A 26,577-nucleotide genomic window follows, 5' to 3' on the forward strand; every position below is an offset into this window, starting at 1 on the left:
TAGGGAGAAAATATAGGAATAGGCAGTCCTGCACATAAGGTGGCCCATCCTATCTATGTAGGGCTGTAAAGGTGACAAAAACTACCTTGAAGGGTGGCACAGTGGTTAGAGCGCAGTACTGCAGGCTACTTCTGCTGACTACCAGCTGCCTGCAATTTGGCAGATCGAATCTCACCAGGCTTAAGGTTAAGAGAGAAGAAATCTAGCTCTGGCCCTCTGCTGGCTCAAGTGTCCCAAAAGATAAGAACGGAGGGCAACGGTGGAAGAATTTCTCCAAATATATTCTTTGGAATTGCACTGGAACAATTTGTCCTAAAACACTTATTGTTGTTAACCCCAGCAACACTCAGATCGGAAATCATTTAAGAATTCAGACTCTTCATTATTTTTAATCCCATTTTGAGCTTGTAAGTGAGGCCTCTCTGTAGCTCTTCCTGCCCCTTCTGCTGCTCCACCCGGCTCAGATGGAATTGATGAGGGCCACCACTCAGAAACTGCTCCAGTTTATCATCTGAGCCTCTGTGTGTCCTTCCGATTTCAGCAATGGCGGTGGATATAGCTAGAAATCTCTTGGGGCCAATTATTCTAGAAGTGGACATTCCTGATGATCGGTCACTATTGGATCTCTGAAAAGATGGTTTCATGGATTTTCACAGAACTTCTTTCCACATTCCAAGCATTTGAATCCTTTTCTGTTGAAGCAGAATAATAGAATACCGGAGTTGAAAGGAACTTGGAGATCTTCTAGTCCACCCCCCCAAGTTTTTGAATATGGCTTCTCCCTTGTGTGGATCATCTGATGGGAACTCAGTTGAATCTTTTGGGCAAAGCTCTTCCTACACTCTTTGCATTCATATGGTTTTTCCCTTATGTGAATCGTTTTGTGGTATGTAAGGGAGCTGCTCATGATGAAGCTCTTTCCACATTCCATACATGTATATGGCTTGCCCCTCTTGTGAATCCTTTTATGGTTTGTAAAGGAACTATACATGCTAAAGCGTTTCTCACATTTCTACACCTATATGGTTTTTCCCGTGTGGATTCTTTGATGGGAAATAAGTTTGGCACTTCTCCTGAAGCTCTTTCCACATTCTATGCATCTAGACGGCTTCTCACCTGTGTGAATCATCTTATGGTTATCAAGAGTGACCTTAAGAGTCACTTATAAGGTTTCTGCTCATTGTGAATTTTTTTTATGGGACTTGAGATTACTGCGCTGGCTGAAATTCTTTCTACATGCCATGATTTATGTAGTCTCTCCTTGTGTGGGTCTTTTGATGGGAAGTCAGGTAAGTGCTCCATCTGAAACTCTTCCCACATTCTATTCATTTATACAGTTTCTCCCCCGTGTGGATCCTTTTATGGCATGTAAGTTGAAAGTTTTGGATAAAGTTCTTTCCACACTCGTCACATTTGTGCGGTTTCTCCCATGTGAATTATACTATGGGAATTAAGATTACACTTCTGGATAAAGCTCTTTCCACAATCCGTTCACTTATATGGTTTCTCCCCCGTGTGGATTTTTTAATGGGAATTAAGATAGCTGCACTGGGTAAAACTCTTTACGCATTTGATGCATGGATATGGTTGAGCTACTGTTACTCTCATTTTTTGACAGATTTCTTTCGTGTTCGTCTGGTTCCATTGAATTTGCAAATCCTTCTCTTCTCTCTTTGTGCCTGAACATTTGGAAGGCTTCCTTGTTCTCTTGAATGCAATTTCCTTAAGAGAAAAAGAATGAATGAAAAATTGAGGCAAGATAGAGGAAGCAAAATAAGAATTCATAGCACAGGAAGTGAGTATAAATTTCCTAGTGCAGAGATGTCAAACTGGCAGTCCGCAGGCCATATGTGTCATGTGCAGGCCATACCGATCCCAGCTCCGTGAATGGGGAAAACATTGCAAAATGTCATGTGATGGCAATGTAATGCGGCGAGTTTGACACCCGTGACCTAGTGAAATTCTGCCATATATTCTCCACTATTTTGAAAGGCGTTTGTTGTGCTGACCAACAGTAAATACTCTGATCTAAGCCTTACAAATTGGGTGTTTGAGTGACAAGTTATAATGTCCATATGCCAGTTATAATGTCCATATGTATAACACTACACAGTATAGAAGTGGATCGCTTCCATTTTATGAGCTTTTCAAACCATCAACATTTGTTTACATAAAAGAGACATTTGCAGTGTTACACCATTTCACTGAATAAATAAATTCTGCTTATGGAATGCTATCAAACCTCAGAGTTCAGTTAAGGAAGCGAGAAATCAGGGGGAAATTGCTGGTAATATATATTCCAGAGGTGAACAAGTGGAACCATGGGAGCAAGGATTTATAATTACCAGATCTAATTTCTTGTCTGTCTTGAAATACCTGCTATTATCGGTAACTGCGGTAAAAACAATAGTTAATAAAGAAACGGGGGATTCAGGGAACACAACAGCAGTCTACAGTTAATTTCATTTACTAGTAATCTTCAACATACGACCACAATTATATCCAGAATTTCCACGTTAAATTATAGTCATAAATCCAATCATGTGACCAAATCTGTTTTTACACCCATCTTTACCTTAGTCGTTAAGTGAATCACAATCAGCGCTTGCGGTTTTCCTTCAGTCATTTAAGGTTGTTAAATGAAACAACACGCATTGTGCAGTACTGCAGGGGAAGGTGATAAGGTGATAATGTTCCCTCCCCCCAACAGTTTAAATTAATTCTGTACCTGAATAAAAATCAGATTTATGGACAGTAACAAAAGCTGCAGTTTTCTATATCAGGGGGATGGGGGGATGGGACGAATTGTTGTCAACATTTAAAGTTACTATGGTACAAGTATTCCTCAACTTACGACCATCTGTTCAACAACCGTTTGAAATTACAATGATGCTGAACAGAATTACAACCACTGTCCAAGTTATAACCATTGAAGTGCCCTCATGGCCACATAACCAAAATGTGGGTGCTTTGCAACACACCTATTCCTATTACCATGCTGCAACTCGCTCCCAGCCACCTGTCTAACTCTGTCTGGGCTGCCCTCACTAGTAGCACTTGGCACCAAGTTGCATCCAACTTCAACTTGAACTAGAAGCCAGGGGCCTGCAGCAGTCTTAGCTACCTGCTACCATTCTGGTCTCAACTTCAGCCCTAGCCGCTCAGAAATTGGCCTCATGCCCATTTCCAAGTAATGTGAGCCTTATGAAATGGGATCAATGCCCCCATAATACAATACAATACAATACAATAGTAGAGTTGGAAGGGACCTTGGAGGTCTTCTAGTCCAACCCCCTGCCTAGGCAGGAAACCCTATACCGTTTCAGACAAATAGCTATCCAACATCTTCTTAAAGACTTCCAGTGTTGGGGCATTCACAACTTCTGGAGGCAAGTTGTTCCACTGATTAATTGTTCTAACTGTCAGGAAATTTCTCCTCAGTTCTAAGTTGCTTCTCTCCTTGATTAGTTTCCACCCATTGCTTCTTGTTCTACCCTCAGGTGCCTTGGAGAATAGTTTGACTCCCTCTTCTTTGTGGCAACCCCTGAGATGTTGGAACAATGCTATCATGTCTCCCCTAGTCCTTCTTTCTCTTAAGCTAAACATACCCAGTTCCTGCAACAGTTCTTCATATGTTTTAGTCTCCAGTCCCCTAATAATCTTCGTTGCTCTTCTCTGCACTCTTTCTAGAGTCTCCACATCTTTTTTACATCGTGGCGACCAAAACTGAATAACAAAGGGCTGCATAACAAAGGGCTGCATGCCACTTACCTTCAGGTGATTTTCTCCTTCTATTAAGAGGCCCCCACAATGTACCTGAGGCAGCTCCAAGTTGCCAAAGGCCTTCTTTCCTAAAAACAGCTGTGGAGCACGTTCTCATATTGCTTCTGGAAGTCACATGAGAACAGGCTGTGTGTTGCATGGTCTCTGGAGCTTCCGGAAAGTACAAGAGAACAAGGCATGCTGCTCTCACACAATGCAGATGGGCGATAGGATATGCTCTCGTGTGTCTTCTAGAGCCTCTAAAAATTATACAAGAACAGGATATGCTCACACCAGCCTCAGTGAAATCGAGTTTGACACCCCTGGTGTACAGCATGTGCAAGGCTGAATCTGACTTTTGACAATTGAAGCAAGTCATCTGTGAAGGCCAGACTCTACATCAGTGGGGCTCCCAACCTTTGGGGCACCAGGGACCAATTCCGGGAGAGAGGTTTATCCGTGGACCAGAGGGGGTGTGATTTCATGTGCTTCCTGTATCCCGTGGATGAGGCTTTGCTTGTTTACGCAACCCAGTTTCTGGCATGTCGTGGAACAGTCCTAGTCCACGGATTGGCGGTTGGGGACTCCTGCTCTACATACAGTCCATTTGCGAGGAAAATCCAGAGCTTATGGGAAGGGATAAGAAGCTCGTAAAAATAATTTGCAAAGTTGAAAAGGCACAGGAGACACTGCCTTAGCTCAGCTCCACCCCTCATGCATGTGCTGGCTAGCTGATTTTCGGCTGGCCCGCCCACGCTGCCCTTCCCTTCCCAGAAGTCTCCACACAGGGCTCACACTGAGGTTCTGGGAGGGCGTTTTCAGCCTCTGGAGGGCCTCCAGGGGGGTGGAGAGGCCATTTTCACCCTCCCCACTAACCAAGAAAGCTTCCTGAGCCTGGGGAGGGCAAAAAGTGCAATGTTTAGAAACGTAACTACTAAGATATGAATAAAAATCATGCAAAAGAGAGTCCCAAAAATGAGAAAGAAGTATTTTCTTTCCAAGGAAACTTCTCTTACCGGAGGTGTTCTGCCTTTGATCTTCATGGAAGATCCCCCTAAAGAGCAGCTCCTGGAAAAGATCTGGCAGATCCTTCCTTTCCTTGGGATTTTCAGAGACTGACTTCAAGTTGAGCCTCTGGACTTGTTGGACCTGGAGAAACAGCAAATAGAAGAACGTTAAAAAAGAGAAGCAGATTCTCACTGTCTATCCAATGGAATAATTTGTCTTAGGCTTTAAATTGTTAAGAGACTGTTAAGGACTGGATAGCAATGGGCTGAAACTGAACCTTGGTAAGCCTGAATGACTCTGGATTTGGGGTTCTTTAGTCCACAGACAATTGCGATCTTTGGCTTCGTAGGATTGCAGTGCCCTAGGGCAGTGGTCGGCAAGCCGCGGCTCGCGAGCCACATGCGGCTCTTTACACACTTTAATGTGGCTCTTCTGTGTGCCGGGCGCCCGCTCCCCTCCCTCCTCTCGGGCACTTCAAAACAAGTGCCTCTTTCCCTTTTTTCTTTTCGACCCACAATGATTAGGGAGGATCCTGAAGTCAGGCGGGGACGAGAAGCGAGGAGGCAGAAAAAGAAACGGAGGCTAAGGAGCTTCTCCCCCACCTCCTCCCAGCAAAAATCTAACCAGGGAGCCGGGCGGGCAGTACCAAATTAGCCGATCACGCCGCATGATCAGCTAATTTGCTACTGCCCGCCGGCTCCCTGATAAGATTTTTGCGGGGGAGGGGGGGAGAAGCTCCTTGGCCTCCGTCTCTTTTTCTCCCTCCTCGCTTCCTGGGGCTCCACCAATGGGGGAGCAAGGCCCACCCAGCGCCAGGCTTTGGGCTAACACAGAGGTCTGCAAAGTTGGCTGTTTTAAGACTGGTGGACTTCAATTCTCAGAATTCTGGGAGTTGAAGTCCACCAGTCTTAAGAGCCAATTTTGCAGATCCCTGCCTGGGCTAATATGATTGATGCCCTTGATGGACTTCAACTCTCAGAATTCTGGGAGTTGAAGTCCACCAGTCTTAAGAGCCAATTTTGCAGATCCCTGGGCTAATATGATTGATGCCCTTGGTGGACTTCAATTCTCAGAATTCTGGGAGTTGAAGTCCACAAGTCTTCAAGCTGTCAAGTTTGAAGACCCTGGGTTTTTTTTTTCTAAAGGGTTAGGGGTGCAAGAGTCTTGCAACTTGACAGCTTTAAGACTTGCATGCTTCAATGCCAGAGTTTCTGAGCCAACATGACTGGAGGAGGAATTCTGGGAGTTGAAGTCCACAAGTCTTCAAGCTGTCAGGTTTGAACACCCCTTGGGGTTTTTTTCCTAAAGGGTTAGGGATGCAAGGATCTTGTAACTTGACAGCTTTAAGACTTGCGTGCTTCAAATGCCAGAGTTTATTGAAACTAAAAACAGTGTACCATCCTATGTATTTTCGGTTTTAAAAATGTGGCTCTCAAAATAAATTTCAATCGTGGTTTTGGCGAGATTTGGCTCAGTTGAAAAAAAAGGTTGCCCACCACTGCCCTAGGGGGACCTGGTACATAACCTGGAGGTTCTCCTGGACTTGCAATTGCTGCTCCAAGAGCAGGTGGAAGTCATGACTTGGAGAGCCTTTGTGAATAGCAATAGCAATAGCACTTAGACTTATATACCGCTTTACAGTGATTTACAGCCTTCTCTAAGCGGTTTACAGAGTCAGCCTCTTGCCCCCACAATCTAGGTCCTCATTTTACCTACCTTGGAAAGATGGAAGGCTGAGCCAACCTTGAGCCTGGTGAGAGTCGAAATGCCAAATTGCAGGCAGCCAGCAGTCATCAGAAGTAGCCTGCAGTACTGCATTCTAACCACAGCACCACTGTGGCTCATGCTACTTGTCAGTAATGCCCTTTCCTGCACCAACAAGCCCTGCTCACGGTCACCTGTTCTCTAGTGACCTCTTGACTACTGCAATTTATTCTACATGGGCTGACCTCGAAAAGTGCTCTATCTGGAAGATTCAATTTGGTTCAAAATGCAGCAGCCCGCATGGTTTTGTGCTAGTTTAGATCTTGCACATGTGTCATCTTGAAGGAAGGAGTTGTATTGGTTGCCAATAAGATTCCAGGCCCAATTGGAATGCTGGTTGTCATTTTTAAAGCCCTTCATGGTCTGGTGCCAGATTATTTGAAGGACTCTCTTTTACTAATTACATCTACTCAACCCATTAGAGTCGAAAAACAGGATATGTTATGGGTCTCATCTCTTAAGAAAGTCAGTAGGGCCTAAAGAATGACACAGACTGGTTGGCATGATTGTTGTTGCCAGGGGTATGTGGGAGTTTACTGGTTTTCATATTTACGGTTTTATTTTTGTGAGCTGCCCAGCATCACTGAGGGAGTGGGGTGTCCATATGAATTTTCTTAAGAAACAAAATAAAATAAACATCTACTTATATATTTGCAACATGTAAGTATCTCAACATATGGTCATTCTTTGAGTTTCCACCTTGATTTTGCTAAGTGAAGGTTTCTCACCTGCCTCTTCCTCTACTCCTCTACCTGGCTCAGGAGAAAACCTTCAGCCAGGGACACTGCCTGGGCGCTGGTCTCTGCTCCACATTCCCGGACCCAGCTCTCCATCTCGGGGGGCAGAAGAGCCACCAAGTCCTCCAGGATCAAGAGGTCCAGCATTTGCCCCTTTGTCTTCCTTTTGGGGCTGAAGCTGCTGACGACAAAGTTGGTAGAGACGGCTACACATCTTCTGGGGGCCCTGATCCCACAAGGAGCAGGACAGAGCACCCATCTTTCTCCCGGCGGCTTCCTGCAAGACATCCTGAAGGTCCTCTGTCGTCCTCCATTGGGTCCCTTTCAAAGAGGAGGCATGAAGCTTTACCTGCAACCCACAGGCCCTCTTCAGCAGGTGAGACTTTAAGTCAGTAGGCGCAATCTTTCCTGGCACAAGATGATCCTGATGAGGGTCTTTTGGGCAGTTCTCTGAGGGGACTTCTTGGGGCAACCGGTGCCCCAGTCCTGACCCCTCCAAGGGGACTTCTGGCAAGGTCCCATATGGAGCCTCCTCATCCTCCTCCAACAGCGGGCCTGCCCAAACAGCCCTTTCCAGATCAGCAGACGGCCAACTCCTCTCCTTGCGCACCAGGCGCAGCGCCTTCTCCAGCAGCGGGCGCAGCTCCTGCAGGGGCAGCTCGGCCCCTCGCTCGGCCCAGCCTTCCTCTTGCAGGGCCTTGGTCAAAGCTAGCAGTCTCTTCGGCCTTCCTCCCGAAGCAGCGCTTGGACAGCATCCCGCGGCCGCTTCTCGAGAAGCGCCTCCAGGGCGAGCTGCAGAGCGAGCGCGGCATCCCCGGGCAGACCGATCTCTCCAGCTCCGCCGTTAGTCCTAGCAGCGCCGCCACGCCGGGCTTCCTCCCTCGCCTCGTAGCCGGGCCCGGGTCTTCCGCCAGCACTTGGATGCCGCGCAAGAGCGCCATCTCCAGCCGCAGCAACCCCCGCAGCCGCTCCTGCTCGGCCAATGACACCGCCGCGTCCCGATCCAGCAGGGCCTCCTGGATTGGGGTCCCCGCCGCCTGGGAGCAGCTAATGGCCACGCCCCTGCTGGAGGCTCCTCCCCGAGGGGCGGGGCGGGAAGCCCAGCCCCTTGTGAAGAGACCGTTAGAAAGGACCGTTAAAAGGGGCCCCGAAGGGACCAGCTGTTTAAACTGAAGGGAGAGTTCTCTAGGCTTGAGAGGGGGAAATGTGAGGCAGGTTTTCAGAAGTGCGACCTAAAATGATGCTTTTTGTTAGATATTAGCATATATCGAGATAAGTCTTCCCTCAGGTCCGCTCCTACAGCGGGAAACAGGTATTCATCTGATTGGTCAATGGGCGTGCCTCATCCCTATAAAAGGGGAACCCTCCGACCACAGGTTAAGCTGGATCACTACTACTACTAATAAAATGAGCTGTTGAGTTACTTCGTGTCCGCAGTCTGTCTCTCGTTGCCCAGATCTAACATTGGCGACGAGGGTGGGATTGAGAGACAGATAGGACGAAGAGCGCACTTCAAGAATCTCCGGATTTGATCCAGCCCAGGAATTCGGCAGAAATTCCGGCAGCCATCTCAGATCACCGCAGCGCGGCAAATTCAAACTGAGAAAATGGCGATGCATGCTCCCCCCGCTCCTTTCGACCCAGCAACCGACGAATGGGAAGCCTTCATGATTCGCTTCGAGTGTTTCCTCGAAGCAAATGAGTACACGGGGATCACCGATGCAAGAAAGAAAAATATCTTCCTCGGCTACTGCGGAAAGGAAGTCTTCAATACGGCCAGAGACCTCACCGCGCCTACTCCAATACAAGCAGTACCGTGGGCGACGCTGAAACAAGCCTTGGAAACACATTACGCGCCAAAACCGTCCCGCCATGTCAGCCGCAAAGAATTCAACACGAGGACTCAAATGGCGGGAGAATCCATTAACCAATTTGTTGCAGCTCTACGAAGAATAGCAGCCCACTGTGAATACAGGGATTTGGAAGAGCATATCTTAGAGCAATTCATCTGTGGGGTAAGAGACATTTCGTTGCAAAAGAAACTGTTAGCCAACCCGAATCTAACCCTACAGTCAGCATTGAACAAAGCAAGAGCGTCGGAATCAGCGGAGAAATCAGCAGTGACCATACAAAGAAGGGTCAACGAAACCCAGCCGGCACCGAGACAAACCAGAGTCCACTACGAAGACGCAAGCCCCGACTACGTGGATCCCGAGTTCGAGGACAGTCACCTAATGCAGAGCAGTCACTGGAGACCTGGGGGGAAACCCGGATCCCGCTTGCCGCCCTGCGCAAGCTGCGGAGGGAATCACCCCAGGTCTACTTGCAGGTTCAGGAACGTTGTTTGTTCGCACTGCAACAAACTTGGGCACATCGCACGAGTGTGCCGGAGCGGAGTCCCTGCCTCACGGCAGCCACCCATGTACCGCCAACAGAAGCCCAACCCAGGGGCTTGGCGAAGTCAAAAAGGGCGCCCAGAGAGAAATCCACAAGTGTTTACCCAGAGAGAAACTCCCCAAAGAGCTGAACGAGCGTATTCCCAGAGAGATTACTCACAAGAAAGTGAGCGAGCGTATCCCCAGAGAGAATTCACACAGAGAGCCGAAAGAGCGTTCTACCAAGACGCTCAACGAGAGTATTTTCAGGATATAGACGATGAGATAGAGTTGACCCAGAGAGAGGAGTTGCGAACGTATCTCACCACGATACATCAGGTCCGCCCTAAGCGGCCCAAAAGGCTGAAAGTCACAGTCCTCTTGGAGGGCTCACCCTGCGAGCTGGAGGTTGACACAGGATCAACCCTGACGATCATTTCATGGGCATCCATGAAACAGGCCATTCCCGGCCTCAGAAAGAGCCAACTGCGCGCTCCTGACGTCCTGCTACGAGACTACCAGGGGAACCAAGTCCCCATCGTGGGCCAAGGCACATTCCACATCCAGTTTAAGGACATCGAAGCCCAGCTGCCCGTGACCATCTCCAGCGCGCCATTGCAGAACCTCCTGGGGCTTGATTGGTTTGAAGCCCTGGGATTAGAAGTCACCGGAATCAACGCCGTGAGAAACAGCAGCGCTGAAAAGATCTTTAAGGAGTTCGAGGATGTGTTCAGCTCCGGTCTTGGTAAGTATGTGGGCAAACCAATATCGTTCAATTTAGATCCAAATGTGGCGCCAATCCGACTTAAACCGAGACGAGTGCCTTTTGCACTCCGCCCAAAAATAGATAAAGAGATAGATAAGTTAGTGGAACAAGGAATCCTTGAGCCGGTAGATCACGCGCGTTGGGAGACACCTATCGTGACCCCAGTTAAGTCAGACGGATCAGTCCGCTTGTGCGCAGACTATAAATGCACAATTAATGTCGCGCTACAACAGAGCGCATATCCGGTGCCCGTAGTACAGCACCTATTGCACTCATTGGGGCCAGGAAAGGTTTTCGCTAAGTTAGATATGGCACAAGCTTACCAGCAACTGCCAGTAGATAGCGCCACAGCGGAGGCCCAGACTATAGTGACGCACAGAGGAGCGTTTAAATGCAACCGGCTACAATTCGGCGTAAGTATTGCTCCAGGATTGTTCCAGAGCGTCATGGAACGACTGTTGCAAGGGATACCGGGAGTCGTCCCATATTTTGACGATATCTTGGTGTCCGCTGCAAACGAGGAGCAACTAAACAAAAGAGTCAGATCTGTTTTGGCCAGAATCAGAGAGAAGGGCCTCCGCCTTAAAAAAGAAAAATGCCAAATTAACGTGCCTAGTGTAGAATTCCTGGGTTATAGAATTGATGGTCAGGGAATTCACCCCACTGAAAAGAAAATTAAGGCAATCCAGGACGCCCCCACACCACGAAATCAAACCGAGTTGCAGGCCTTCCTCGGACTACTTAATTTCTACAGCGTTTTTCTGAGACAGAAGGCGACCGTTGCTGAGCCACTACACCGTCTACTCCAGAGGAACGCACCATGGAGATGGGGACGAGCCGAAGCTGCAGCATTCGCCGGGGTAAAGCGCCTGCTCACCACTGACTCACTACTTGTGCAATACAGTCAAACCCTCCCGCTGGTATTGACCTGCGACGCATCGCCTTTCGGGGTTGGAGCAGTCCTCAGCCACAGGATGCCCGACGGGAAAGAAGCACCCATTGCTTTCTACTCCAGAACTCTTTCATCGGCCGAAAGGAACTACAGCCAAATGGACAGAGAAGCATTGGCTGCCGTTGCAGGTGTGAAACGTTTCCATGAATACCTCTACGGCCGCGATTTTGAACTCATTACTGATCACAAACCGCTGTTAGGACTTTTGGCGGGAAATCGCCCCACTCCGGTCTCCCTTTCTCCACGTATGACCAGGTGGACTGTTTTCCTGGCTGCGTACTCTTACAAGTTAATTCATCGACCGGGCTCCACTCTAGGGCACGCAGATGCGCTCAGCCGTTGCCCATTACCAGACATTTTGCCAGACCCCACTCCAGAAGTACCGGTATTGCTCATTGACTGTTTGGATTCGGGACCGGTTTCTTCTTACGATGTCGCAAGGTTCTCCTCGAAGGACAATTTAATAAAACAAGTGCAAACTTGGGTATGGAGGGGGTGGCCGAAGGGAAATGTGGGCCCGGAATTCAAAATGTTTTGGTCTAAACGGGACGAACTCTCCGTGTTACAGGGATGTTTGTTGTGGGGGGATCGAGTTGTTATTCCTTTTGCTCTACGAAAAAAGGTATTGAATGCTTTACATATGGGTCATCCGGGGATCGTGAGAATGAAAGCGTTAGCGAGAAGTTATGTGTGGTGGCCCAATATGGACAAAGAAATAGAGGAGTGGGTGGCCACTTGCGACCCATGCCAGGAGTCGAGACCAGCACCCCCGGAAGCGCCCGCCACAGAATGGGAGAAACCCAAGGCACCCTGGTCACGCATTCATATTGATTTTGCAGGACCATTCCAGGGTCAAACCTTCCTCATAGTTGTAGATGCTTATTCTAAATGGTTAGATGTAGTCCTAATGACATCAACCACGGCAGAGGCAGTTATAAAGGTTCTTAGGCGGCTTTTCGCCACCCATGGTCTACCAGATCTGTTAGTATCGGACAACGGGCCCCAATTCACGGCCATGCAGTTCGAAACATTTTTAGCAGGGTTGGGAATCAGACACGCCCTCATCGCGCCATTCCATCCAGCGTCCAATGGTCAGGCAGAAAGAATGGTGCGGTTCGCGAAAGAGGCCCTCGCCAGGATGGGCCCGGGGGATTGGCAAACACGCATTGACCATTACCTCCTCATTCAACACATTACCCCGAGCGCAACGACGGGTAGAAGCCCCGCTGAACTACTAATGGGTCGCCGCCTACGGTCTCACCTGGACAGGCTCCACCCGAATTATTCTACCTCGGCTCCCCCAGACTCTACAAGTAAGGTCAGATCTTTTAGAGAAGGAGACACTGTTTATGCTCAAAATTACACAGGGGGGACATTGTGGATACCGGCGAGGGTCATTGGCATCATGGGCCCTCGATCGTATTTGTTAGAGCTTGAAGATGGGCGGAATTGGAGAAGGCACATCGATCAGCTTCGAGGTCGCCTAGCACAATCCAACTTACGGGATGAGGGCGAAAGTTTCCTGTCCACAGAAAGACAACCGCAGGGAAACTTCATCCCAGGAAACGACGACACCGGCGAGCTAAGCGGGGGACAGGACATCACGCACGCAGCTGAGCAACCCCCCGTCATCACAGCCGCTGAGCAACCCCCCGTCATCGCAGCCGAACAAGATACCAGGGAAAAGAGCATCGAAAACGCAAGACCTCCAGAAACAGAAAAAGCACCCGATCCTGCAACCACTTCAAACCAACAGGAAACCAGTCCTGCAAGTACTTCAACGCAACCTGAACTCCGACGTTCCTCCCGAGCAAGACAAACACCCACCTACCTAAAGGACTATGTCACCTACCGCAACGTCCCATCTAGGAGGGGAGGGGTGTTAGATATTAGCATATATCGAGATAAGTCTTCCCTCAGGTCCGCTCCTACAGCGGGAAACAGGTATTCATCTGATTGGTCAATGGGCGTGCCTCATCCCTATAAAAGGGGAACCCTCCGACCACAGGTTAAGCTGGATCACTACTACTACTAATAAAATGAGCTGTTGAGTTACTTCGTGTCCGCAGTCTGTCTCTCGTTGCCCAGATCTAACACTTTTCCTTTTGTAAAATAAGAGCACTTCTTCATGAACTTCCCACGCCTGACTGCTGGAAATTTCCCTCAGCGATTATTTTGAAGAAGAAGAAGAAGCCGTTTTATTCCAAAGGCACCACATTTGTGCTGCGGAGGGATGGTGGCCTTGAGTTGGAGTGTGAAGGAATGGGCTCAAACTCAATAGGATTAAAACCCTGAAGAGAAATATTTCAAGAAGAGACCTAAAGAAGAGAATATACATACATACATCATACATACCATACATATACATGTTTGTATAGAGATGTATAAAAAATTTGAGATGGGGGTTTATATATGTATGTGTACGTATGTGTGCACACCAGTGGTGGGTTTCAAACTTTCAGAACCTCTTCTGTGGGTGTGGCCTGCTTGTGGGAGTGGCTTGCTGGCCATGTGAGTGGGTGGGAGTGGCTTGCCAGCCATGTGACTGGGTGGGCATGGCCAACTTGTAAAATGTGGTGAAACTCACTTAACAATGCTCTTGCTTAGCAACCAAAATGTTGGCTCAGAAACTCTGGCATTTGAAGCACGCAAGTCTTAAAGCTGTCAATTTACAAGACCCTTGCACCCCTAACCCTTTAGAAAAAAAAACCCAGGGGTGTTCAAACTTGACAGCTTTAAGACTTGTGGACTTCAACTCCCAGAATTCCTCCTCTCGCTCTTCATCTTGGTGATGTGTGGATGGGCGGAGGGGAGGGAGCTGGAACCGGTTCTAAACGGCACTGGAGATTTGTGGAACCTCTTCTATAGAAGAGGTTAGAACTGGCAGGAACCCACCCCTGGTACACACACACATATACACACACACACACTAGAAGAAGCACCCATCTCAAAATTTTACCTCAAAAATTGCACCAAATTAAACTTGGAATGCCCATGTTCACTGAGTGTAAAGGAGGAATTCTTTGAAAAGGAGAAAATCAGAAGAAAGATGGCAGCTTACATGAACCTAACATTTTGATCTAATACAGTGGGTCTCAACCTTCCTGCTGCGATCCTTTAATACAGTTCCTCATGTTGTGGTGACCCCCCAACCATACAATTATTTAATGTTTTCTGTATTTTTTTTAAGATATGTGTTTTCCGATGGTCTTAGGCAACCCCTGTAAAAGGGTCGTTCGACCCCCAAAGGGGTCGTGACCCACAGGTTGAGAACCATTGATCCAATACATCAAGGAGGTGCATCCATCATATTTTTTGGAAAAGAAAGGACTGAAATGCTCCTAAAAAGAGATGCATCGCCTCAGAGGCCCAAGAACTGAGTATTTGAAGCAGCCTAAATATTTAAAAAAAATCTCAAAGGAACAAAAGCACCTGAGATAAAATAAATATAAAGATTGGGGGGGGGGAGTCAGCATTACTCAGATACCTGCAAAATCAAGATGGTGGCCATGATCGTGTGACGGAAACTCCACCTATTTTTTTATGTTGCAAACTTACCTGGCCAGTTTTAGACATGGTATTGCAGATCTGCATTTGGTTACCTATACACTTCTAAGCAAATGAAAAAAAAAAACTCAAATCTACTGAGATACAAAGTTCTGCTTCTTGCACTTCTGGTGGCCTCAACCATTGTTATCTGATGCTGTTTTAGCATGTCTTTGATATTCTCTCTCCCTCTTCTTTTGCGTCCACCTCATGTTCTTTGGTCTTCTCTTTTTTATATATACCTTGCATGGTATAGAATCCCAAGGCTTTCTCTCCAAGTGAGCAAACCACTTAATTTGCTGTTTTTATATATAGTTTGATTGGTTCTATTCCAATTCTTTCTCTTATAATCTCATTTTTTATTTTATCCCTTGTGGTCACTCTGGCATTTTTCCTCAGACATCTCATTTCCATGATGACTAACTTTCACTGATGTTTTATTTCAAGTGTCCATGTTTCGCACTGGTAACAAAGTGGGCATGAATATGCTTGGTATGAGATGCTTCTTTGAATGTTAATTTCGTCACCCATTTTTCCATCTTCAGTGAATGTCATTCCTACATATTCTGATACTGTTTTATCCTTGTCCCCTCTATTACTAAGTTTAAGGTGTGCTTTTTTCACATAGTAATCAATATAATGGTCATCTGAATTAAATTTTCTCATTCCCATCCACTTTAGTTTACTGATTCCCAAGATAATCAATGTTCATCCGGCTTAACTTGATTCATAGATTTTACATTCTAGGTTCTTATGCAATATTGTTCTTTATAGCATTGGACTTTCCTTTCAACCCCACTCCCCACTTGACAGAAGCACAGCTGAATCAGGTAATGGGAATGAAGGGCTCCCCCATGTCCTGCTTCCTGGGGATTCTGGACATTTTCCTGGAGTCAGTGCTGGAGATCTAGAGCTCTGCTTTCACCTTGCCTGAACTTTGCATGCAGGGAACAAGGCAGCAGGGAACAACGGATCTGGGTTTTTCCACTTTCAGGATTCAAAGAACCTGAATGGAAAGCTTTGCGTTCCCATTTTTCTTCCTCAACGCAAGCCCATATCTTCCTTCTCATGACTGGACAGTCATGTCAGAACCTCCATCCTTGCAAGACGTTCCCTGCAATCTCACTGCCTTCAGCGATGCTCAAAGGATTATGACAAGTGAGCACAGCGCCCTAGAAAGGTAAAGACATTCAGTGAAATATGGTGTGATAAAAATGCTGCTGATACTGAACAAACCAGTGGCTTTTATTCAATTTGAGCAGCAACGTGGCTGAGCAAACTTTGAGAAAACACTTTTTCAAGCCAATGTCAACTCTGAAACCTTCGGGACAGGCTTCAATGGCTTTCCAAAAAATATTCATTTTATTTATTTACAGTATTTGTCACATCTCTTGTTTTCCAATGTGGCTAAAATGAAAGTTATTAATTAAGCCCTGACCAAAAATTAATCCCAACAAATGCCTGTGACTATTTTAATGTTATTTTAAAATGTAGTTTGTGTTCTGGCTCTGATCATAGTACAGAAAGGCAAAAATGGCCCTGCTGGCTGCTCAAAAAAAAGGTCTTTTGCACATGCATATAAGACATTGGAATTCTATAAATTCTTCCTGAAGCAGATTTCCACACTCCAAACATTTATTTGGTTTCTCTCCAGATGGATTCTTGGGACAAAAAATAAAAAAGGAATTGACTAAAATTGTTCCCTACTATCTGTTCATTCTATTTCCCTCAGTTCCTCTCTCTGATTCTAATTTCTCTTTGATTTTTGCTCCACACAAAAATAACTGCACAAGGCAGTTCTCTTCTTGTTCTTCTGTGATTGTACGTATCAGATCAGTAGCAACATCTGGGCCGTATCTTCAGACATGAAGAACTTCTGCCAATGTTCTTTGAAAGGTATCCCTTATTTCCATTTTTTTTATTTTGATTCCCCATGATTTCCAAATCTCTCTTCTCTCATTCCATGTTTCATTATTCGCGATGTCAACATGCTTGACTTCTTTTTGTTCTCATTCTCCTGCATGTCTTTTACTTGGAACAAAAAGAAAAAGCTCATTAGAAATGTAAGACATAAATTACAAAGATACAATATATGAGATTAATTGTATGAGCATCCCGTTTCAATGAACTGAAATAGCACACAATTTCAAATTTATCCAAAGATGAATAAGATGGTGGTTATACTGGTTTTTGAAGCAAAGCTGGACTTTCCAAACAATTTCAACTCCAAATTTCTGAAAAAAAGGATTTTCTCTTATTGATGTGCCTCATGGCTGGAACTGTGAAATGACAAAACTTTTAAAGACAGGGCACCCATAACTGTGTGACATAAGCTCTGCCTTTTTCATGTGCATTGCATGTGCAACTTACAAAAAACAACAACAAGCAGTTTGTACTTTTTTGATCATACCTTTTGGACACCCACAGAAATTTCCAATCAGGATTTCACAGTGAGAAAAGTACCTTTTCAGGAATATACATTATGTACTCAGGAGCCAAATAAATATACACATACACACACACACACACACACACACACACACACACACACACACACACACATTCTTATCTAAAAATGCACATTCATACCTAAATGGATCCTCATATGGGATGTAAGATTACTGCTCGTCGTGAAGCTCTTTCCACACTCCATGCATTTATATGGCCTCTCCCCTGTGTGGATTCTTTTATGAGAGGTAAATGAACCATTTTCACGGAACCTCTTTCCACATTCCAAGCATTTATACGGCTTCTCCCCAGTGTGGATCCTTTTATGAATAGTAAGAGAAGTGTTTTCACGGAAACTTTTTCCACACTCGAGGCATTTATGTGGCTTTTCTCCTGTGTGGATTGTTTTATGGGAAGCAAAATGACTGCCCCGGCTGAAGCTCTTTCCACATACCATGCATGTATACGGTTTCTCTCCAGTGTGGATCCTTTCATGAAGAGTAAGGGACCCATTATTACGGAAGCTCTTTCCACATTTCCTGCACTTATATGGTTTCTCTCCTGTGTGGATCCTTTTATGAGAGGTAAGTTGAATCTTTTGAGTAAAGCTCTTTCCACACTCTTTACATTCATATGGTTTTTCCCCTGTGTGAATCCTTACATGGGAAGTGAGTTGGATATTTTGAGTAAAACTCTTTCCACACTGCATACATTTGTATGGTTTCTCCCCAGTGTGGATTCTTTTGTGACAAGCAAGGTTGCTGGTTGTATTGAAGCTTTTGCCACACTCCGTGCATTTGTATGGCTTCTCCCCTGTATGGATCATTTTATGTGAAGTAAGTTGAATGTTCTGTGTAAAGCTTTTTCCACACTCCAAGCACTTAAATGGCTTTTCCCCTGTGTGGATCCTTTTATGGTAGGTAAGTGAACTGCTCATGCTGAAGCTCTTTCCACATTCCATGCAGTTATATGGTTTCTCCCCTGTGTGGATCCTCTTGTGAAAAGTAAGGGAACTGCTCTCACTGAAGGTCTTCCCACACTCCATACATTTATATGGTCTCTCTCCTGTGTGGATCCTTTGATGGGAAGTAAGTTGAGTGCTCCACCTGAAGCTTTTCCCACACTCCATGCATGTATATGGCTTTTCCCCTGTATGGATTCTCTGATGTGAAGTCAATTGAATATTTTGGGTAAAGCTCTTTCCACACTCTTCACACTTATATGGTTTCTCCCCCGTGTGAATCATTTTATGGGAATTAAGATTGACCTTTTGAGTAAAGCTCTTTCCACACTCATCACATTTATAAGGTTTCTCCTCTGTGTGGATTTTTTTATGGGAATTGAGATTACCACGCTGGCTGAAACTCTTTCCACATTCCATGCATTTATATGGTTTTCCCCCCGAGTCAGTCCTTTCAATGGGAACAAGAGAACTGCTCCCACTTAAATGCTTTCCATTCTCTGTACTTTTATATCCTTTATTTCTCATTTTGGCTTCTCCACATAAAGAAACGTTAGAACTCCGATGGTAGCTTTTTTCAACCTCTTGGCCTAGATCCTCTTCTTTAATGTGAATTGTGTAATGTTCATATAGATCTAAGTTTTCAAATGTTTCCACATTTTCCACTTTTAGATTTTCTTTCTGATCTCCTTTGAGAAGAAAGTCTTGAATTTCAATGGTTGAGCTCCTTTTACTCCCATTGTTTGACAGATTTCTTTCATTTTCTGTTGTTCCCATTGGGTATGAAAACTCCTTTCTTCTCTCTTCATCTCTGAACATTTGGACAGCTTCCTTGTTCTCTTGAAGATTATTTCCTTAAGAGAAAAAGAATGAACTAAAATTGAGGCACGGTAGAGGAAGCAAACTAATAATTCATAGCATAGGAGGCAAGTATAAATTTCCTAGTGAAAATCTGCCAAGGATTCTCCACTGTTTTATAAGGTGTTCTGCTGACCAACATTAAATACTCTGATCAAAAGTTGGACTTTGAGTGACAGGTTATTATAACACCAATATGAAGAAAACCGCACAATATAATAATAGAACAGATCTATTTTATGAGTTTCTTAAACTGTCACAAAATCCACTTATTTAAATGAAGGAGCACTTTAATTAATTTCACTTATGGAATTCTACTCACAGCTAGAATTCAGTTTAAGAAAGTGAGGAATTAGGGACAAGAAGCTTGTAATATTTCTTGCAGAAGTGGAGAATGAGAGCAAGGAGTTGTGCTAACTACATCTAATTTTTTTGCTTATCTTGAAATACTTGCTATTAACTGGGGAAAGAACATGTATATAGTGAAAAGAGGGAAGAATTTGGGGTACAGAAACAGGAGTTAACATAGTAACAACATTTACATCTAATGAATTTCTTAATGGTAAGATGACAGCTCCCCTCCTTTTCCTAGCCAGGTGAGATCATTTTGTGAACCTTTAAAAGAAAAAAAAAATAACTGGCTCTATTTATTCATAAAGTATTTCTTCTAAGCATCTGGGAGGCAGGGCAGGGGGCCTTACCCAAAAAGGCCACATTTCTGGAGTTCTCCAGCATGACTTCTCTGTGCAGGTCTTTCTGAACAGGATCTAGCCGAGACCATTCCTCCTCAGAGAAACACACAGCCACCTCCTCTAAAGAGACAAGAACCTGCAAACAGGCATATCCCTATGAGCAACCAAATTTTATTTGCAAATTCACTCCATTTGATTCGAGAATCCCAAAGCAAAAAAGATTTGGAGAGGGTTAAATAGACACCTTCGGCAGGGGTAAAAATTTGATGTGAAAAAGCTGTCAAGATTTCACTGCATTTGACTGAAGTAAGATTTGTGGATGAAGTAGATTAGCTGAGGAGCCTTTAGAGCTGTTTCAGTCAAGCTTCAGTTTGTAATCATCCAGATCTGGAGATATTTACAGGTAGGCCTTGACTTACAACCTAAGTTACAATCTACCTGAAAAAGGGGACCTACGACCCACAATTAACGTTCTGATATGCCCCTCCCACCACATGGTCACACAACCATATTTCGGGCCCACAGCAACATGACTGCATTTATTGCCATTTGTAGCATCCAGCAGTCATGTGACCATGGCTTATGATAAGTTTTACCAAAAAACAGCACTTATTTCAGTTTTCGACAAAACCACTCCCATAACAAACAATGGGTTCACACTTATGACCATTGCAATTCACTTAAAAACCAGGCATCGGTTCTCATAAATTAGCAGTTATTAGCTTACCGTCTCCCCAAAGTGCCATAAATTCTCTTTTCAGTTTCTAGAATCCCCAAAGATTTGCAATGGATTAAAAAGGCATACTCTGCAGGATGTCTATGCAGGTTCTCAGTCATTCAGGTCATGGTTGTCCCAAAGGTGCTTTTTTCAAAAGGCAGCTGGACTCCCCCCCCCCCTTGGAAAATGTTTAGCTTCTCATCCAAGGAGTTGATTGAAGAGCTGAGCTGAAGAAGCTTCTTGGTTGAGAAGTGAAATGTCTTCAAGGGAAAAAAAAGTCTAGTCGCCTTTTGAAAAGCCATCTCTGGGACATGCGCTGCAGGATTAAAAACCTGATGTAAAAAAAATCCAGAGTTGGCAGCATTTGACCGATGTGGTAACATTTGGGGACGAAGCACATTGTCTGAAGAAACAGAATGTCTAGATCTGTTTAGATCCGCAGCCACTCAGATCTGGAGATATTTCATCTCTGATCTTGGATATGGTGGCACATCTCCTTTCAAGGTTGGGTACAACCTGAGTGACTTCTCAAATGACCAGAAAGGACTTTGTAGAAACTTCAACTCGTGTGCCACTCAATCCAATTTTGGCTTGTCAGATCCAAAACCGTTTTGAGAGGAGAGTTGAGCTAAGCATTACTGAAGCTGAACCCCCATTTTATATTGCTACAAACAATATACAGTATTATATACTGAGCCCATCACAAGAGACCGCATATACAGATAGTCCTTGACTTACAACAGTTCATTAATGACTGTTCAAAGTTACAATGACATTGAAAAAAACTGACTTAGGATCCTCTATTACACTTATTGCTGCAGAACTCCCGTAGTCACATGATCAAAATTCAGATGTTTGGCAATGGATTCATATTTTTGATGATTGCAGTGTCCCAGGGTCATGTGATCAGTCATCAGTTTTTGCGACTTTCCGACAAACAAACTCAATGGGAATGCAGGTTCACTTAACAACCATGTTACTAACTTAACAAATCTAACAATTCACTTAACAACTGTGGCAAAAAAGTCATAAAATGGGGCCAACTCACTTAACAAATGTTTTACTTGGCAACATAAATTTTCTCAATTGTGGCTGTAAATTGAGGACTACCTGTAATCTATCGTCCCTGACATTTTTCCTCCTACTTCTAGATGAAATGGATAGCACACAAATCCAGTAAATAAAAATAAAATAAATAATACCTGAGTTGGAGGTTCAACTGTTTTTTCAACCCCATCAGAAAAAGGAGAAGAACCTATGAATGCGGACTTTCCATTCTCTGTGAGTAGAAGTGACACAAGCAGAATTTTAAGAAACATCATTACTAACATAGGGATGCAAAGGAGATCCAAAAATAATGAGACCCAGCAGCTTTCTCCCTGAGGAACTTTCTCTTACCACAGAAGGTGTCTTGACTTTGATCTTCATGGAAGATCCCACTGAAGACCAGCTCCTGGGAAGGATCTGGAACATCCCTCCTTCCCTCGGGGTTCACAGAGATGGACTTCAAGTCAGGCCTCAGGAAATGAAGGGCCTGGAGAAGCAAAGAAGTGCAAGTAGGAGAATTTACAGGAAAAAAATAAAAACAGACTGTCAGTGTCTCCTCAATGGAACAATTTGCCTTAAACATCTTTCCTTAGCATCTTCAAAACATTACTAGGGAAAAATATAAGAATCCCAACCTATGATTATTCTTTCACGTCCCACTGAAGATTTCTCACCTGACCTTCTGCCTTCTCCTTCTTTTCCTCCATCTGGCTTAGGAGGAAAGCTTCAGCCAAGGCCACCGCCTGGGAACTGGTCTCTGCTTCACACTCCCGGACCCAGCTCTCCATCTCTGAAGGCAGGATAGCCAGGAATTGCTCCAGGATCACCAGGTCCAGCATCTGTCCCTTTGTGTTCTTTTCGGGTTGAAGCCACTGTCGGCAAAGCTGGTGGAGATGGCTGCACAACTCCCGGGGGCCCTGGTCCCACAAGCCGGATGGCAGCGCACCCATCTTCCTGCTGGTCGTTTCCCGGAGAACAGTCTGAAGGTCTTCCGCTTTCCTCCCTGGAGCATCCGTCAAAGAGGGCGCATCCATCTCCACCTGCAGTCCACGTGCCTCGTTTGGATGGTGAGACTTGAAGTCAGCAGGCATAATCTTTCCTGGCGCAAGATGAACCCATTGGGGATCTTTGGGGGAGCTCTCTGCAGGGAACTCTTGGGAGGACTTGTGCCCCAGTCCTGACCCCTCCAAGGAGACTTCTGGCAAGGTTCCATTTAGAGCCGCCTCCTCCAGCGGGCCTGCCCAAACAGCCCTCTCCAGATCAGCAGCCGGCCAGCTCCTCTCCCTGCGCACCAGGCGCAGCGCCTTCTCCAGCAGCGGGCGCAGCTCCTGCAGGGGCAGCTCGTCCCCTCGCTCGGCCCAGCCTTCCTCCTGCAGGGCTTGGATCAGAGCCAGCAGCCGCTTCGGCCGGGCGCGCCCATCTCCCCGCAGCAGCGCTCGGATAGCCTCCTCCGGCCGCTTTTCCAGCAGCGCCTCCAGGGCGAGCTGCATAGCGAGCGCGGCGTTCCCGGGCAGGCCCGGTCCCTCCTCTGCCTCCAGCTCCGCCGCCAGTCCCAGCAGAGCCGCCCGCAGTGCCACCACGCCAGGCTCCCTCCCGTGCCTCCGTCCAGTGGTAGCCGTGGCCGGCCCCGCGGCCTCGGCCATCGCTTGGATGCCGCGCAAGAGAGCCATCTCCAGCCGCAGCAGCCCCTGCAGCCGCTCCTGCTCAGCTTCCGACAACGCCGCGTTCCGGGCAAGAAGAGTCTCCCGGCCGCGCCGGGCTTGGCTCAGCTGCCCGCAGAAGCGCTCCAGGTCCGGCGGTTCATCCAGCTTCACCGCCCAGCGCCAGCGGGCCTGAACCGGCTCGGAGACGCGCGCCGCCAGGAGCTCCTCCGCTTCGGCCAGCCTGCTGGCCAGCTGCTCCGGGGAGATGTCCAGCGCCGCCATCGCCTGCCTGACCTCGACCCCTGCGCCCCCTCTGGGCGGCGCCTTCTCATAAGGTCCGCCCGGAGCCCCCCTCCCAAATCGTAGCTGATGGGATGTCCACAGCTTGATGGCAACTGCTGGCCCCCGCCCTTCCTTACGGGACTCTCCTCCCCAGAGGCGGGGCTTCGACGCCCGCGCCTTTTCCCTGACTGGGGAAGGGGGATTCACTTTTATACGCTCATCAACCGAGCGCCCCCGGGCGCCGCCTGCTGAACATGGTCAACGGATAGCACTTAAGTCACAGTTATACAGCAAGTCCTCCCCTTAGGAGCACAATTGAGCCTGCAATTAATATTGCTACGCAAGAGTGTTGTTAAATGAAGTTTGCCCCATTTTATGACCTTTCTTACCACAGTTTTTAAATGAATCACTGCAGCGGTTATCTTAGTAACCCAGTGGTTAAGTGAATCTGGCTTCCCCATTGACTTTACTTCTCAGGTCACAAAAGGGGATCATAAATATGAGTCAGTTGCCAAGATCCAGATTTTGGTGGATGCTGCAATGTGGTAAGTGTGAAACATGGTCATAAGTCACTTTTTTCAGCGATGTTCTAACTTCGAACTGTCAGTAAACCAACTGTTGTAAGTTGAGAATTACCTGTATACCACTTCACAGTGTCTTATAGAGCCACAGTCATGTTGGCTCAGTGTCTCTCTAAGCAGTTTTCAGCATATTACCCCAAACAATCTAGGTCAGTGACGGCTAACCTTTTTTGGCTCGAGTGTCAAAAGCAGAGGGAGAGCAGGGGGGTCGTGCGGAGGTGTGCCACACCCATAATGCTATGTGCGCAACCCCAGCACACATGCGCGTGCAACCCCACCCCCCTCCTGAAGGTTCCAGATACCCTGGAGGAAAGAGGTGACACTCGGGCATCTCAGTGCTTCTCCTTTCAATAAAGTCACTCTGAACAGAAACTGAAAAGTAGGCTATTTTAGGCAGAGCAAGACCAGTGGTGGGTTTCAAAATGTTTTAGAACCTCTTCTGAAGTGTGACCTGCTTTGTGGGAGTGGCTTGCCGGCCACGTGACTGGGTGGGAGTGGCTTGCCAGCCATGTGACTGGGTGGGTGTGGCCAACTTGTAAAATGTGGTGAAACTCACTTAACAACGCTCTTGCTTAGCAACCAAAATGTTGCCTCAGAAACTCTGGCATTTGAAGCACGCAAGTCTTAAAGCTGTCAAGCTACAAGACCCTTGCACCCCTAACCCTTTAGGAAAAAAACCCCAGGGGTGTTCAAACTTGACAGCTTTAAGACTTGTGGACTTCAACTCCCAGAATTCCTCCTCCAGTCATGTTGGCTCAGGAACTCGGGCATTGAAGTGTGCAAGTCTTAAAGCTGTCAAGTTACAAGACCCTTGCACCTCTAACCTTTTAAGGAAAAAACCCCTAGGGGCATTCAAACTTGACAGCTTTAAGACTTGTGGATTTCAACTCCCAGTATTCCTCCTCCAGTCATGTTGGCTCAAGAACTCGGGCATTGAAGTGTGCAAGTCTTAAAGCTGTCAAGTTACAAGACCCTTGCACCTCTAACCTTTTAAGGAAAAAAACCCTAGGGGCATTCAAACTTGACAGCTTTAAGACTTGTGGATTTCAACTCCCAGTATTCCTCCTCTCGCTCATCTCGATGATGTGTGGATGGGCGGGGGGAGGGAAATGGAACCGGTTCTAAACGGCATGGTAGATTTGTGGAACCTCTTCTATAAAAGAGGTTAGAACTGGCAGGAACCCACCCCTGAGCAAGACCCTCAACTTGGATTCAGTGGCTATAGAGAAAATGGAGTCTCCGATATGTGACCCTGTCATGAACCAATTCAAAACTGAGCCTTGACTGGACATGAAGCCTCGGAAAAGAGACCCTCTTTCCAAAGGATCCTGAAGAAAAAAAAATCTCCACATCTGAGGAACATGATAAATATAGTACTAAATATTGTGAAGCAGGTTTCAGAAGTGAAGCATAAAGTTGCTCTTCCTTCTGGTAAAATAATAGCGCCTCTGAATGATTTTTGCCCTCGTGACTTTTCACAAAAAGGTTTCCCTTGGCAATTATTTTGAAGAATAAGAACCCATTTTCTTCAGAAGCTACCCCGATCCAGGATGGGGGGGGGGGGGGAGAGTGGCCTGGAGGAGGTAAAGGGGTCAGCTGTAAACACTGAAGCCCTGAAGAAAATTATAAATATTTAAAGAAAACATGTATATTTCTTTTTTATTGCTCAAGGAGAATATTACATCAGAAATGCAACCAGGGTGGATAAATTGTCTAATTTCAGGGAGTGTAAAAATAATTCTTTGAAAAATTGAATAATGAGGAGGGAGTGCAGATTTTATACACCTATTTTGATATAATTTGTCATTATATTTGGTTTGAAGTAAAAAGTATCGAAATGCAGCTCAAGAGATGAAGAAGTGCCAATAGTACTTGAGGCAGCCTATTTTTTTTAAAATCTAAAATAAGTAAAAGGGTCTGAGGGGGTTGAGGGAAAAAATACAAATTCTGTTCTAGGAAGAAATTGAGAGGAAAGGTTTTTGCATCAACTTGATTTGCCTGTGTTTGGAGAATCAACATCAACAAAAATTGGGGGGGGGGGAAACTCATTGTTTACCAGAATGCATACAAGTTGTAAAAAAGTCAAGATGGCAGCCACGATGGTCGGTTTCAGACAAGGTAATGCAAATGGTGTAATTACCTCAGCTAATCCACATTTGGTCTTTATGCTTTCAAAAGCAAGGGGAAAATCCCCCTCAAATTTACCTTTGCACATATGTAAAATCTTAGTGACATTTTCTTGGCCACTTTCTATAAGGTTTGTCTCACCATCCAGAGCCTAATTCTGAGATGACTGGAGAGAGGGAGAAATGCTTAGGACAGCGATGACGAATCTTTTTTGGCTCGCGTGCCATAAGTGGGAGGAGCGCAGGGGGGTCATGTGCGGGCGTGCCGCACCCTTAATGCAATGCGAGACCCCCAGTGTGCATGCGCGCAC

At 46.0% G+C, this 26,577-nt stretch overlaps 2 protein-coding genes across 5 annotated transcripts; both read right to left on the reverse strand.

The window, feature by feature from the left end:
* Positions 1–612: 612 nt before the first annotated feature.
* LOC309384595 (uncharacterized protein) lies at positions 613–14,875 on the reverse strand (the record flags this gene model as incomplete). Its single annotated transcript, XM_081938296.1, has 3 exons — positions 613–692; positions 7,263–8,461; positions 14,852–14,875. The coding sequence occupies 2 exons, from the start codon at positions 14,873–14,875 to the stop codon at positions 7,850–7,852; spliced, it is 636 nt and encodes a 211-aa protein (XP_081794422.1). The 3' UTR covers positions 613–692; positions 7,263–7,849.
* Positions 686–23,566, reverse strand: LOC309391588 (uncharacterized protein). 4 transcript variants are annotated; one of them, XM_081952213.1, is made up of 6 exons: positions 22,309–23,566; positions 21,986–22,121; positions 21,790–21,866; positions 19,879–20,005; positions 17,500–19,173; positions 16,159–16,941 (listed from the first exon to the last, which is right to left on the reverse strand). In XM_081952213.1, exons 1-6 carry the CDS (start codon positions 23,557–23,559, stop codon positions 16,829–16,831), a joined length of 3,378 nt encoding a protein of 1,125 aa, XP_081808339.1. In that variant the 5' UTR covers positions 23,560–23,566; the 3' UTR covers positions 16,159–16,828. The 4 variants fall into 4 exon arrangements, with proteins under 4 accessions (XP_081808341.1, XP_081808339.1, XP_081808340.1 ...); XM_081952214.1 differs by having other exon boundaries at positions 16,843–16,941; positions 17,813–19,173; XM_081952215.1 differs by lacking the exons at positions 16,159–16,941; positions 17,500–19,173 and adding an exon at positions 686–1,722.
* Positions 23,567–26,577: the final 3,011 nt, after the last annotated feature.

This window comes from Natrix helvetica (assembly GCF_964273705.1).
Source record: "Natrix helvetica genome assembly, chromosome: 1".
NCBI classification, from domain to species: domain Eukaryota; kingdom Metazoa; phylum Chordata; class Lepidosauria; order Squamata; family Natricidae; genus Natrix; species Natrix helvetica.